The following is a 15,850-nucleotide window of genomic DNA, read 5'->3' on the forward strand; positions in this document are numbered from 1 at the left end:
CCATTCTGGGACTTAGAGAGACCCCAGGAGACAGAAGGAATTGCCCAAGGATATGCAACCTATCAGAAACGCACACCCTCTGTCATTTTGGTCTATTTCTTAGCCCCTAGGTCAATTCTGTTTCTGGAAACATATGACTTTGCTTTGTCATCTTTTTCATCATTGTTTTCATTCAGTTTTTAGCATTCTGCGCTCTTCTTGAAATCAGATTATCTTGGTAATGACAACTAAGGAAAGAAAACTAGTGCAATTGAACTCCAAATATTGCTATAACAAAACAGGCATTTTAGAAAATTAAGAGACTGGAATTACCTGCCAGTAGACAATTTTTTTTTAAACTTTCTATTTATTTATTTATTTATTTATTTGTAAACATCTTTATTGGAGTATAATTGCTTTACAATGGTGTGTTAGTTTCTGCTTTATAGCAAAGTGAATCAGCTATACATATACATATATCCCCATATCTCCTCCCTATCCCACCCCTCTAGGTGGTCACAAAGCACCAAGCTGATCTCCCTGTGCTATGCGGCTGCTTCCCACTAGCTATCTGTTTTACATTTGGTAGTGTATATATGTCAATGCTACTCTCTCACTTCGTCCCAGCTTACCCTTCCCCCTCCCTGTGTCCTCAAGTCCATTCTCTATGTCTGTGTCTTTATTCCTGTCCTGCCCCTAGGTTCTTCAGAACCTTTTTTTTTTTTTTTTTTTTAGATTCCATATATATGTGTTAGCGTACAGTATTTGTTTTTCTCTTTCTGACTTACTTCACTCTGTATGACAGACGCTAAGTCCATCCACCTCACTACAAATAACTCAATTTCGTTTCTTTTTATGGCTGAGTAATATTCCATTGTATATATCTTGGTGCCACATCTTCTTTATCCATTCATCTGGCAATGGACACTTAGGTTGCTTCCATGAGACAATGTTTTATGGTTCTCTTGCACTCGTATTTATTGAGTGTCTGGTATGTGCCAGGCACTGAGTATTCAAAATCTTGAGTAAGACGTGACCTTTGACTTAGAGGAGCTTTCACGAGTGGAAAATTCAGAAGTATTCACCACTTTATGCTTTACACAATATCCTTTATTGGGGTGTAAACACTTGGAAAGAAGGATCAGGATTTAATTTTTCTTGGTGCCTCTGAAAGAACCCGGCACAGTTCATGTTGAATGTATTGTAAGTGTTCAGTGAATATGTTGGATAAATAAATATTAGTGATGCAGATGATTTATGCTTACAAAGTAATGTTATTAATGGACATTGCAATCTATATAAGTTCATTGGAAAAAGCATGGTCTTTATGGCATCTTTTTTTCAGTGGACTTTATTTTTTAGAGCAGTTTTAGGTTTATAGCAAAATTGAGGGGAAGGTAGAGCGATTTCCCATATGCCCCCTGCCCCCCACCCCACGCATGGCCCCCTACATTATCAACACGCCCACCAGATGGTGCATTTGTTACGACTGACGGACCTACACTGACATGTCCTCATCACCCAGAGTCCATAGTTTACATTAGGGTTCACTGTTGGTGCTGTACGTTCTTTGGGCTTGGATAAATGTTTAATAACATGTGTCTGCCAGTATGGTATCATAAGAGTAGTTTTACTGCCCTAAAATTTTTTCGTACAGTATCTTTAAGTTCTCTCAATTGGGTTATGAAGGAACATTATCTAGATGAAGCATAGCATATTATGCTACGTTTATTTTCCTCAAGGGTTTCTTTACAAAAGGTATGAATTCATGAAAATGTGAATAATTCAGATGATTTGTTAGCAATAATAAAACGGTAAAAACGAACAAGTTATTATTTTAAAAGCTCTGTGTTCTGATGATCTCAAAAATAGCAATTGGTTGGTGAATCCTTGCCACATTACTACTGCCAAATACAGTGGTTCTTTCTTTGTATTTTTTTTAAAATCGTGGAGCTACGTGTTCTGATGGAATCATCAGGTTTTTTTGGTAACATCTTGTAATTTAAACTGTATTCACTCATTCATTCATGTTCAACAAAAATTACTTTTCCTATGAAATAATGTCTGTCATTATAATGTAAATTTTTGAGAACGTGGTTGTATAAAACATAAATTTTCCCCTGCTGGTGCTAAATATGTGGAAAGCATAACTTTTTTTCTAGCATTTGTCTTTTACTGTAAAGGCAAGGCCGATGCCTTGAGTCTATGGATGAGAGGAATTCTGCATTGTCTTTTGTGTATAAATCACACCTATAATTCACCATCTAGGAATTTCTAGTTTACTTTTTTTTTTAGTAAACTTATTTCTTTATTTTTGGCTGCATTGGGTCTTTGTTGCTGTGCGCAGGCTTTCTCTAGTTGCAGCGAGCAGGAGCTACTCTTCGTTGCGGTACGCAGGCTTCTCATTGCGGTGGCTTCTCTTGTTGCAGAGCACGGGCTCTCGGCACGCGGGCTTCAGTAGTTGTGGCATGCAGGCTCAGTAGTTGTGGCTCACGGGCTCTAGAGCACAGGCTCAGTAGTTGTGGCACGTGGGCTTAGTTGCTCCGTGGCATGTGGGATCTTCCCGGACCAGGGCTCGAACCTGTGTCCCCTGCATTGGCAGGTGGATTCTTAATCACTGTGCCACCAGGGAAGTCCCTCTAGTTTACTTTTTAAGAGGAACAAGAACTTGGAGAAACTTGTAACAACCACGTCTTTTTTCTCCCCAATATTTATAGTTGTCTTGTCCCTAGACCTAATCTACCATCAGTTTTTCTTAAGCTTGTCGACTGAAAAAAAATGCACAACCTAAAAGTTGAGAATTATGTTTTATTTGGTGGACAAAACTGAGGACTTAAGCCCGGGACACAACCTCTCAAATAGCTCTGAGGGACTGCTCCAATGAGGTAAAGGAGGAGCCAGGACATATAGGAGTTTTTACAACAAAGACCAGGTGTTGGAACATCAAAAGATTCCTGTTAATTAAAGAAAACCAGATATCTCAAGTTAAGAAATTTAGCGCTTTTTTATGTGTGGGAAGATGCAAGAGTCTGGACTCACCGAATTCCTTTGATAGGCACCTCAGCTATCTGAGGCCAGTATCCTGTGCTTTCTCATCCTGAGTCTCCTCTGGGTACATCACCGGGGGTGGCTGCAGCTGGCTGACTGCTAGATGGTGGACATTCTGTTTCTATCCTGAGTTCCGTGAGGGCGGCTATAACGTGATGGCTTGATGGCTGCAACATCCTTTGTTTACTGATATGGCAGGCAGCATTTTTTCATTGATAAGCTACTTGTCATTTTTAGTTTTTCCAAAGAACCCAACTTAGTTTTCATAGAAACAAGAACTTTTCCGTACTCCTATTTCATTGGTTTTACATCATGTTTAATTAAAGAGTAGAAGGAGTCCTAACGTAAACGGGTGGGGGAGCAAACACAACATACTCCTGGTGAGTGTGCAAGCTTAGGTGGTGGGAGCAAAGTGAAACAGGCGCTCTTGAGGGGGCTCAGCCACTGTGTTTTTCCAAGAGAATGCAGACTGTTGGTTAATCCAGGAAGGTTTTGAAACGGAGGTCAGTTGCAGACCCTTGGCCTCTGTTGTTCTGTTGCAGTGGTTCCCCACCGAGGGCAGTTTAGCCCCCAGAGGACATTTGGCAATGTCTGGAGACATTTTGATTGTCACAGTCTGGGAGGGGGGATACCACTGGCGTCTAGTGGGTAGAGGCCAGGGATGCTGGTGAACATCTGCAAAGCACAGGACAGCTCCTCACTAGAAAGGATTGTTTGGCCTCAAATGTCATGATAGTGCCCAGATTGAGAAGTTCTGCCCTACTGTGGTTTAATTGGATTTATTATAATATAAGTCCAATGTAGTTTTAAAAGATACCAGGGGGACCCATAATATTTAAATATGTACAGTCTGGGGCCAAAAATAAAGAGTTAGAAGATTAGAAAGAAGGCAAGGTCACTGTACTTTAACTCTGGGATGCTGCTGTTACTGTGATCAAGCTCTAAACATAGATCTAGCCCTCAAGGTCAACAAGAAGGTCAGAGAAGTTCATTAATTCATTCCTTACAAACTGAACAAATACTGATTGTGTCCTCATGTGTGTTGGTCTCAAGTGACGAAGTGATAAATAATAAAATAGAATTCAAAAGGTGTTTCCGTTGTGATCCATGTTATAAAGGAAGACTAGAGGGAGGGGTGCTTCTTAGCTGGGGGGTACCCACAATTCCAGATTCTGTTTTGAAAGAGAAATTTCTTAGGCAGGTACTAAATTCTTAGATGAATACATGTGAGGCCTTCAGCTGTGTAGTGGACAGTGCTTTCAACTATGGTTTTGTTGAAGGAATGGAAACATTCTCTCGAAAGCCAATAGCAATGAAGGCTGAAGGTTTAATATTATGTGGTTATTTAGGAAAGAACATTTCTATGGGAGCTGAAATTATAATCACTTATATATATATATATATATATTTTTTTTAATTACTTACATTTAAACATTTTTTAAAATTTATTTATTTATTTATTTTTGGCTGTGCTGGGTCCTCACCTCTGTGCGAGGGCTTTCTCCGGCCGCGGCAAGCGGGGACCACTCTTCATCGCGGTGCGCAGGCCTCTCACCGTCACGGCCTCTCTTGTTGTGGAGCACAGGCTCCAGACGCGCAGGCTCAGCAATCGTGGCTCACGGGCCCAGTTGCTCCGCGGCACGCGGGGTCCGCCCAGACCAGGGCTCGAACCCGTGTGCCCTGCATTGGCAGGCAGACTCTCAACCACTGCGCCACCAGGGAAGCCCAATCACTTATATTTTTAAGGCAGCATGGCTCCAGGGGAACCAGCATGTCCCTAAAGTGCCCAGGTGCTGTCACAGACAATAGGTGAGGGGGGGAGTTCTAGAAGCCGGGAGGAAGTCCTCTATTTGGATCGACAAGATGCGTATGTAAAGACAATGTGAGTTTCAAGGTGAGATTCTTAACCCAGCGTTGACATATGAGCTTTCGGAGGTCCACGACAATTATAATTGTACACCACATTTTGTGTATGTGTGTATCATTTTTTTCTATGCAAGATGTTTGTATCTTTAATGAGATTCTTTTTTTTCTTTTCTATTATAGTTTATTACAAGATTTTGAGTATAGCTCCCTGTGCTATACATGGGACCTTGTTGTATATCTATTTTATATATAGTAGTGTGTATCTGCTAATCCCAAACTCCTAATTTATCTCTCCCCACCCTTTTCCCCTTTGGTAATCATAAGTTTGTTTTCTATGTCTGTGAGTCTGTTTCTGTTTTGTAAATAAGTTCATTTGTGTCATATTTTAGATTCCACATATAAGTGATATCATATGATATTTGTCTTGGTCTGACTTACTCAGTATGACAATCTCTAGGTCCATCCATGTTGCTGCAAATGGCATTATTTCATTCTTTTTTACGGCTGAGTAGTATTCCTTTGTATATGTATATATCACCTCTTCTTATGAGATTCTTAAAGCGATTACGTGACATGAAGAATATTATGCACCACTGTTCCTAAAAATTATACCTTGCGTCCCTCAGTCTCAAGTTAAGCCCTCCTCCACTTTTAGAATATCTCAGCAGTAAGGTTCCATCTCCTCCTCCTCCTTCTTGCTTCCCATTCCTTCCAAGAACACATCTGTAATCGAAAGATAAGATACTGCAATTAGGAAGAAGTAAGCTCTGAAATGTATCTCTGGTCACTCTTACTCATGTGCTGCAGGGCTTCCCTCAGTGACATATCTTTTTGCCGTTTGAATTGTGATAGCATCTGCCTTCAACCATCCCAACTGGTCTGAGATTACAACAAAGAAATGAAAAACAGCAATTTGCTACTAAAATAATAGGATTTTGTGCTGTACGTGTTCCTTCATAAACCTCAGGTGACAGAGATCAACACGAAGACACACCCTCCAATGAATTCGTTCCTAAATGATTCTTGGAAAGACAGTACAATGTGCTTTGTTTCAGTGGAAAACATCCAAATGCAGTTTGGGACTCTTTTCCCTCCTATTTTCCTTCTGTATGTCGTACATTTTAAAATTTGAATGTTTTAAACTCACTTGAGCTCTACCACCAGAAAGCAGAGGCAGATATTTTGCATGTGTATAAAATTTCCTTGGGAAGTAACCATTGAAACATTTATGGGAATTAATCAGAAATGTGATGAATCGATTTTAAATTTCTAAACAGCTGCATATACAGTATCCTCTGCACCCATATGATTCCAGAATGCCCTGACGCATTGGATTGTGGTTTTATTAAACACATTTTTATAATTTACTAAAATAAGCTAATCATGCTTATCTTCTTTTTCTTCCAGAGAGACAACCACAGAATTAGCTGGAAGTCTACCAAGGTAAGCAGCACACTTGGCTTATTCTGTACCTGAGTTCTGATGCACCCCCTGACAGAAGACCTGTGTCGCCTTGGAGAGGTCTTCTTCATTTTCTCTTCCTCATGTTAGATTTTAAGACCTCATGCTTCACCGTGTAAATGCCAAAAACGGTGTATGAGTCGCATATAAGTGATGTAACCAAGAGGTAATGAGGGTGATGTCCATATATGACTTAGAAATCATTCTCATCCCTTGGAAGTTATATCACATGTACCCATAAGTATATTGGAGCTATTTTCTCTGGAGAACTCATAAACATGCCACTTCCTTTATTATATTCATGGTTATTGGTAATCTAAAGGTGCATTGAATTGTTTTTTTCTTCAGTATATTCATTAGTAGTATTGTGTTCAAGGATTTATAGATTTGTGAAAATTTTGAGCTTCCTCTAGAGAACTTACGTCATAGTTTTGATGATATATAAATGCATTTGTAATTCATATCATCATTTAAATACCTCGTTACTGTCTCACCAGGGAAAGAAATCAATATATAAATTGATCGATGTCTTTAACATATTCTGGATATCTTATGTCACTATATAAAATAAGAGATGATTGCAGGATGCCAATTATAGACAACTAGCCATCAGAAATGATTACCACTATTTATTAGAAGAAAGGAGAAAAAGAAAGAAAGGGAGCGGAAATGTTTTAAGAGATATTTTCCTGGGCATCACGTACAGCACCTAGTATCACGCCTGAGTCCTTGAAGGTGCTTGGTAACTGTCTGTGAATGAATTAATAGGGCATAGGGTTTTGCCTGGGAAGTGTTGGAAACAGAAGTCAAGAGAATCTCAAGAACCAGAAAAAGAAGAGCTTACAGAATGTGATGATGAACAGCATTAGGGAATCGGGGGAGGGTACATATTGTCACCATCTGTTCCAGGAGATAAGCACCTTTGGTTGCTTTTTTTTTTTAATGTAAAGAAAATCTTTGCTTATAGGATCATGATTAACGTGGCTAAAAAACTGTTTACTGTGATCCAAATATTTAAATTACTGTATGTCTTAATTCTTTGGATAACATCCCAAAGAAGCATTTCAACCGCGTGCTAGTTTACAGGGTTAAAAGTGTGCCTGTGTTCTGGTGTATGTGTCGCAGCTGAGTTTGTTTGTCATGGTGCTTTCACTCTGGAGAGAGTCCAGTGCGAAGACCGAGTCACCTTGTCATTTTCTGGAAGAGAGAGAGTTGTGTATCTGCCCATGTTTGTGGTGCAGAAGTTAATCCCCAAATAATGGAATGAAGGATGACTTTTAAACTTTTCTAGAATGGCTAAGGAGTGGGCCACCCGCGTGTTGTCAGATGACACCCACACGGAGCTGTAATCATGCAGATAAAAATTACTGAGATGTCTGCGAAATCTGGTGTGCACCCTGAATTCTATTAAGTACTGTTCTGTTGTGAATACCAAGTGGCAATTCCCACATTCACCTCGCATGATCTTCTGTTGTGGCTGGTTTATTACTGGAGGGAATCTGCTCTCTTCGTGAGTTTTGTGGGAGGTATTTTAGTAATGAGCCTACTTATTGTTTTTTTCCATGAATTTTTGTTACTCTGATATTGCATTGTGTTGAGAATAAACACGACACCAATCCCATTCTAACTGCAGTGTGCATTCATTGAAATATGTGGTGGTAAGGGCATGAGTATGTCAGTTATTTCTCAATTATTCTTCTAATGTAGCTTCAGGTATTCTTTTGACTTTCTCTGGGGGCAGTTTGGGACACTATCCATTGACAGTTCTTTCCTTTCTTCACATTACCATGAATGTGATTATTTGATGATGAAAACTTCTCTTGCCATCCAGACTATTTCTTCTGCTAACGTTTGTTTGTTTTACAGTCTTGTAGAATTCAATCAGTTGTTCAACTTTCAGCCTTTTTTTTTTTTTTTTCTAATTTCTTCAGCCTGTCACTGGGAAAGTGCAAATGAACCCTGGAAAACCTTGGTGCGTTTAGAACAAGGCACCTGTCATTAACTCGGTTTGTTTGTTGGCTAATGATTAGTGGAACATGACACGTTGGGGTTTTTATCCTTTTAGTCATAAAAGTGTGCTTATGCGGTGACATCTAGGAAAAATGGAAAATTGCAATTCAGGCAACTGCTAACTTGTGATATGTGGCTGGAAAGGAAGACGGTGTTTTATAGCAAGTTTATGCTTTGGTTTTCCTTGGCTTTGACTGTCTTGAAATTTTCTGAAAGGCCATTTGTAAATATTGCACAGAGATGGGGTATTTCAACTTTAGTTGCTTTACATAGCTGGCCACTGGTTGATACTATTCTGTGAATATGTACAAATCATACAGCAGTGGATTGTGTATTGGTTGTTAAAAATGCATCGAGGTTGAGATGAAATACATGTACAAGGTACTTGAACAGACACCTGGTTTGTCTTTCATTACGAATGGTAACCTAAATGTGTCTATGAATTCTTGCCATTGCTGAAATTAAAGCCTGGTAATAATATGTCACCAGGAAAAAACTAGATTATATGAGCAATGTGTAAAGCATTGTAATTATATTATAAATATTAAAACCGATGATCTTGTCGGGATTAAAACAAATATTTAAGCTGGCTACATGTTCCGCTCATGCTGTCCTCTTAATCTTGAAGTGTTCTGGCAAAGGGATGTATGGGTCCATTTCTTGAGCTGTGAAGAGGATCATTTTTAATCTTACATATGACTCTGTGCTTTATTTTGCTGTAGCAAAGGACAATTGTTTTTCTCCATTGCAAGCATGCCTTTCAAGACCTTTTTCAATGGTGCAAAGTTTTTAGTTTAGGTAGATGTGTTTTAATTAAATCATGGTAAAATCCCAATTGTTCAAATGGAATGGAGGCACTAAATTAGTTATGATAAGCTGGGGTTTTAATATAAAGGATGACTATACAGAGGAAAACTTTATTTTGGATAGCAGAGTAAAGGTGTAAACAAGGTGTATATTAACAGAGGTTTTACTGTTATCCTGTAATATTAGTGGCTGTTTATGAAAAAGAGAGAGCATTTTAATTCCTTAAACATAGTCTACTGTTTCTCAACATAAACTAAACAATATAGAAAATAAAGCTATTTAACAGGCCTTAATAGGAGCATCTTACAGACTACAGTGGAGACTCATGAGCAGTTTTTAAAGCTCAGCACCCAGAAGTCAGGATGCTCTCTGAAACACATTAAGTATTGGTAAATGAAGCTTACAATAATTAAATATGTAAATAAGATGCGATTTTTTACTGGATTTTAGCAGAAACCAATGGAAGCAGGGGCCAAAGATTAAAGTTATGGAAGAAACACTTAACCTTTTTTCTTCTGTTTTAATCCAATAACTTGATCTTTTTTCTGTGCCTCCTCAGAGGGGGTTAGGAAACAAGTATTCATCGGAAGCAGTGGAATACCCAAGGCCTAGAAATCACTGTACACCATCAGATTATTATTTGAGCTTCTCTACCAAGAAGTTAGAGCTACTTGGTTGGTGTGACTCTCAGAGAGAAAAGTCATGACGTGGCAGTTTCACTCATGGAGTTTTGGTCCTCAGTTATTGGTCTTTGTTATCTGAAATTTGAACTCAACAGATTCCATGCAGTGGGAGGGCAAGACTGAACTCTCTGATTGACCAGATTTCTCAGTCATGGTTATCACTGGTCAGGTAGCAGCAAGGGGAAAACGTGGAGACAAAGAGAATCAAAGCAATCTCTGCCAGCTCAGCTCACCACTTGTGCTCTGTGGGTTTTCAGTTAGGTGTTCACTCCCCTGTGGGGGGCTTTCGTAGGTGACAGAATCTCGTATTTCTCATTGTCCTCAATTAAGGTGCTATCTTCTGAAACAACTCTAGAAATTAGAAGATGAGAATGTTGGTGGCACCAAAAGCAAAGGCAACAAAAGCAAAAGTAAACAAGTGGGGCTACATCAAACTAAAGAGCTTCTGCACAACAAAGGAAACCATCAACAAAATGAAAAGGCAGCCTATGGAATGGGAGAAAATATTTGCAAATTATATGTCTAATAAGGACCTAATATCCAAAAATATGTAAAGAACTCACACAACTCAATAGCAAAAAATCCAACAATCTGATTTTTTAAATGGACAGAGGACCTGAATAGACATTTTTCCAAAGAAGACATACAGATGGCCAACAGGTACATGAAAAGACGCTCAACATCACAAATCACTGGGGAAATGTAAACCAAGACCACAGTAAGCTATCACCTCATATCTCTTAGAATGGCTCTCATCAGAAAGACAAGAGATAACAAGTGTTGATGAGGATGTGGAGAAAGGGAATCCTCATGCCCTGTTGGTGGGAATGTAAATTGGTGCAGCTACTATGGAAAACAGTATGGAGGTTCCTCAAAAAATTAAAAATAGAACTACCATATAATCCAGTGTTACCACTTCTGAGTATTTATCAAAAGGAAGTGAAAACAGGATCTCAAAGAGATATCTGCACTCCCATGTTCATTGAAGCAGTATTCACAGTAGTCAAGACATGGAAACAACCTAAGTGTCTGTCAGTGGATGAATGGATAAAGAAGTTGTGGTGTATACATACATTGGAATATTATTCGACCATGGGAAAGAAGGAATTCTGCCATTTGTGACACCATGGAGAGAGCTTGAGGGCATTGTGCTAACTGAAATAAGTCAGACAGAGAAAGACAAATACCGCATGGTATCACTTATGTGCAGTATCTAAAAAAAAGTCAAACTCATAGAAGCAGAGAGTGGAAAAGTGGTTGCCAGGGCCTGGGGCTGGAGGAAATAGGAAAAAAAAAAATGTTGGTATGTCCAGGCCAACCTTTTACTAAGTAACCTAGAACTGATGAACATTTCCTATCTTCTTTATAATCCCTAAGAAAGAATAGTTTTCTCAAATTCCTGGGACCCAGGTCTGGTGCAGTTTGATATCTACAGCATCCGTCATTTATTCATTAATTCAACAAAGGTGCATCGAACGCTAGCTGTGTGCCAAAAATGGTTATAGGCTCTGTGGTGGAAAACAAACTGATCATCATCTCTTCTCTTAAGTAGTGTAGTCTAGTGTAGCAGGTACAGATAATCACAGTGCTAGGTGAACAGTGTTTAATGCCATAAGAGGGGTTCAAAGTCATATAAATAAACAAAAGGTGCCAAGGGATTTCAGCAGCAAGATGGGATACCGCTGACTGGAGGAAGCAAGGACAGCATCGTGAGTCAACCTCCTGAGCAGGACTTGGACAGAGGGTCAGGTTTGAGCATGTGGCGTGGAGGGGGCTGTGCGCTCCACACAGAGAGAACATCGTCACCCAGGGCAGGTGTGCAGGGACTGTGTGCAGGGAACAGGAAGTGGTGCCATCTTGTTGGATGGAATGCAGAGGCAAGAAGAGGTGCTTGGAGGATCACTGGTTGATGTGAAGGGTTTAGACACCAGTTTGAGGAGCTGTTATTCTCTTTGACGCTGTTCATCCAGGGAGTGTTCTAAGCTGTTGCTTACAAAGGGTCATCTGAGCAAATTGATGGAATGGATTTGGGGAAAGAAAAAAAGGTTGACATTCTCCACATGGGACCCCATGGTACTCCCAGACCTTATAATCCCTAGAGCTCCCCTGTCTCAGATTCACTATTTGGCTAACAATAGAAAACAAGCCTCTGGTTTAAGTGATTGGTTTCCAAACCTTACACTGCCCAGTTTCCTGCTTCCAGCACCCACCATCATACTGCACACCGACTCTGAGGCCACACTTGCAGTTGGTAAGAAGTATTCTTCCCTGCTCCAACGCTCACCTACTAATCTTTTACAGTGTATCCCCCACTCATAGTCTATGACTGAATTCTTTCCTGCATGAATCTTTCTCTTACAGTATCTTTATTATTTTTCCCAGGTTGAATCCATTTAATAAAAGGCACTGTAGCTGTATCAGGGTGGAAACTGCATATTGAGTTTGTAGCTATAGTTCAAGAGGTCTGAGAAGACCCAAGGTTAACGTGGTACCCTGGTGTATTCTCTTCCTCCTCTGCCATCCTCAGCATCTTGGGTAGGATGTGCCTCATGCTCACAATATGACTGCCACAGCTCCAGCCATCACATGGAGACACAGCTCCAGCCATCACATGGAGACATGACCACATCTAGTGAAGAAGGGCATTTTTTTTCTCATGTATTTCTATATTAGGAAAGAATTTCTTGCCTATGCCTAAGCTCTTATGGAGGGGAAATTGGGTTTCTGGTTTTGGCAGCCTTTATAATGGGAGTCATGTTCTGCCATCAAGAAGAAAGGAAGGAGTCAGGGTAGGGGGAAAATGGCTTTATGTATGTAAGGAGTGGTATCTGCAACAAGAACTCTTACTTAACCCTCAGCCTATTCCAACTGGGCTTCTGACCCTTTCATACAGTCCTGGTCAAGGTCAACAGCAACCTTCATCTAACAAAATCCATTGGCCGTTTATCTGTTTTCTTATTTGGTCTCTCAGCTGCACTCAAAGTAGGGACTTCTTCCTTCTCTATGAAACACCGTCTTAGTTTCTGACACCAAATTCTTCCAGTTTTCTCCCTCTCTCACTGGCCGGCCTTTCCCAGTCTGCCTGCCTGTTCTTCCTCCTCTGCTGGACTCTACGTGCTGAGCTTCCCAGGGCTTCCTTTGGCCATTTCTCTCTTCACTTGTAGAGAGGGTGTGGAGAGAGATGTCATCAAGTTCATCTTTATGAGGATAGTTCCCATTTTCACATCTCCAGCTTCAACTGCTCCCTTGAGCTTCAAATCTGAATACCCAGCTGTCAACTTAATATCTCTTCTTGGATATATAATCTTCAATTTGATGTGGCCAAAGAGAACTCTTGAATCCTACCCCCACCCACCTTACCACCATGCACCCAACTGTTCAAACAAGAACTCTTGAGTCATTTATATTGCCTCTTTTTCTCATACTTAGCAGACCATCCATCAGGAAAGCCTATTGGCTCAACCTCCAAAACTCATCTTTAATTTGGCCACTTTCTCCATCTCTTTCTAAGCCATCATAGACACCCACCTGCACTATTAAAATGGCCCCTAACTGGTCTCCCCCTTCCTCTTTTGCTCCACATGGTAGCCCAAGAGATCTTTGAAAAGTCATCAATCAAACCACATTGGTTTTGGCTTCAAACTGGGTAGTAGTTTCCTCTTGCTGGGAATAAAGTCAAAACAGCATACTTGGGCTTCCAGGGGCCTCCATAGGCTGCCTCTGTCTACCTCTGCAACCTCATTGCCTCCTGCTCAGCCTCTCCTTTACTTTGTTCTTGACATACCGGCCTTTCTTCCCTCTTACTTCCTCAGAGATCCCACCTCTGACCACCCTGTTCTATATAGTCCTCTCCACAGCACAGTTACTCACGGTCACATCACCATATTGTATTGTTCACACAGCACTTGTCGTTGTGTGTTCATTTATTTGTCCATTTATCTATTTTCTGTTCTCCTCCCTTCATCCCCAGAACAGAGTCTCCTTTGGCTTTCTTGTTTATTCCTCTATTCGCAGGACTCCCAACAGAGCTGGCAGCCAATAGATGTTTGAATGACTGTGTGAGCCCCCATTTTAGAAGAAAATTGAGGACCAGTCTCTCAGTCTTTGCATTTCTTCCTCTGTCTACTTGGAAGTCTCTTGTCTTCTCCCAGTTCTTTTTCTCCCTCCCCAAACTCTCTCTCACTCATTCTTCTAGACCAGGGTTGGCAAATTATAGCCCACAGACCACATCCAGCCTGTGGCCTGTTCTTTTAAATGTTTTTATTGGAACACAGCCAAACCCCTCTATTTACACATTGCCAATGTCTGGTTTTGTGCTACAAAGGCAGAGTTGAGTAGTTATGGCAAAGACTGTATGACCCGACAAACCAAAACTATTCATTATTTACTATCCAGACACATCTTAGATGCCATTTCTCCTCTGAAGGCTTCTCTGTCCTGAAGGGCTTCATGAGTCTTCTATTAGTGTCCAAAGTCTCCAGTGCTAACTCCTATCCTAGTATCTGTATCGTTGATAACAGAGTTCAGTGGAGGACTTTTAGACCTTCTCCACTAAGTAGGACATGCATTGAGATCTTACCAGTATTCATAGTTTTCCCTCAATGTCTAGCAGTGCCTGGAACATAGTAAGCCCTTAGTAAATATTTACGTAAGTCTGTGAGTGAATGGATGTTTGGATGAATGAATAAACGTTTGAATTGGAAGTGTCCTAGTCTGCTGGGGCTGCTATAACAAATACCATAGACTGGGTGACTTAAACATTTATTTCTCACAGTTCTGGAAACTGGGATGTCCAAGATTAAGGTGCTGGCAGATTCAGTGTCTGGGTGAGGTCCAGCTTCCTGCTTTACTGTCTGCTGCCTTCTTTCTGTATCTTCACCGGGTTGGGGGTGGGAGGAGGGGAGAAGGGGAGAGAGAGCCAGCTCGCTGGTCTCTTCTTGTAAGGGCTCTTTAGGGGTCCCCATCATGAGGACCCTAATGACCTCATCCAAACCTAATCACCTCCCAAAGGCTTCACCTCCTGATTCCATCACACTGGGCATTAGGGCTTCAACATATGAATTTTGGGGGGACACATTCAGTCCCTAAGAGGAAGGGGAGGAAGGAAGCATTGAAGAAACCTCCCAAAGTAACAGTCTTAGACCAGGTATATGATTTCCGCCTTCTATCACCCTTCTCACTCTGCTCACTGCATCATACGCTTGGCACTCAGAAAAATGCATCTTATTGGCTGGAAAGTTATTAACCTAAATTTGACTGTTACCAAGCTGTTCAGAGCTTTTGCTGTTGAGTCTCTGTTAGCACAAAGGTTGAGAGATTGGGCTTTGGGCTCAGACATGCTTCAGTCTTTTGTCTGCCATTTCTTAATCGTGTGACCTTGAGTGAGTGAATTAATATCTTTGTCTCAGTTTTTCACTTGAAAATTTGGAAAAATTACGATACCCATCATAGTGTCACTGTGAAAAGATAGTCTATATAAAGTATTTAGCCTGGCACCCAGGGAGTAATCAATACATGGTAGCTCTTAGAGTGGTGCATTCAAAGGTAGCTTTGTGCTCGTTATTTGGGTAGTGCCCCTGTCAAGACAAGATGCCTTGTTGCATTATAAGAATCAGCCTAGTGAAGTGGTTCAGTACATATGCTCTGGAGACAAACTCCAGAGTGTATTCAAATCTCTGTTCAGCTCCTTGCTAGGTCTGTGATCTTGGGTAAATTTCTACACCTCTCTGTGCCTCATTTTCTTTATCTGTAAATTGGGAGTCATAATACGACCAGTTATTCTGAGAATGAACTGAAGTGATAGGTGTAAAGTGCTCAAAACAATGCTTATTTTATTTTATTGTAAGGAAATTAGAGTGGCATGCTAATCGAAATTTGTGATGGCGAATATGAAGGAATATTAAGCCATAGGCCATAGAAACCTCTAATTCAGATATTAATTATTCAGTGGCTAGATTTTTGCCATGCTATTGGTGATTATTGATTTAAAGCAAAAT

General features: G+C 40.5%; 1 protein-coding gene across 3 annotated transcripts in view; it reads left to right on the top strand.

Annotated features, from left to right (window-relative positions):
* The window catches only part of CELF2 (CUGBP Elav-like family member 2), a 525,599-nt gene that overhangs the window by 122,718 nt on the left and 387,031 nt on the right, over positions 1–15,850 (top strand). For all 3 annotated transcript variants that reach the window (XM_082385485.1, XM_082385484.1, XM_082385487.1), the window contains exon 2: positions 6,301–6,336. In XM_082385485.1, coding sequence (XP_082241611.1) covers positions 6,301–6,336 — 36 coding nt within the window. The remainder of the gene's footprint in view (positions 1–6,300; positions 6,337–15,850) is intronic.

Source organism: Balaenoptera borealis, assembly GCF_965194805.1.
Source record: "Balaenoptera borealis genome assembly, chromosome: 3".
NCBI lineage: Eukaryota > Metazoa > Chordata > Mammalia > Artiodactyla > Balaenopteridae > Balaenoptera > Balaenoptera borealis.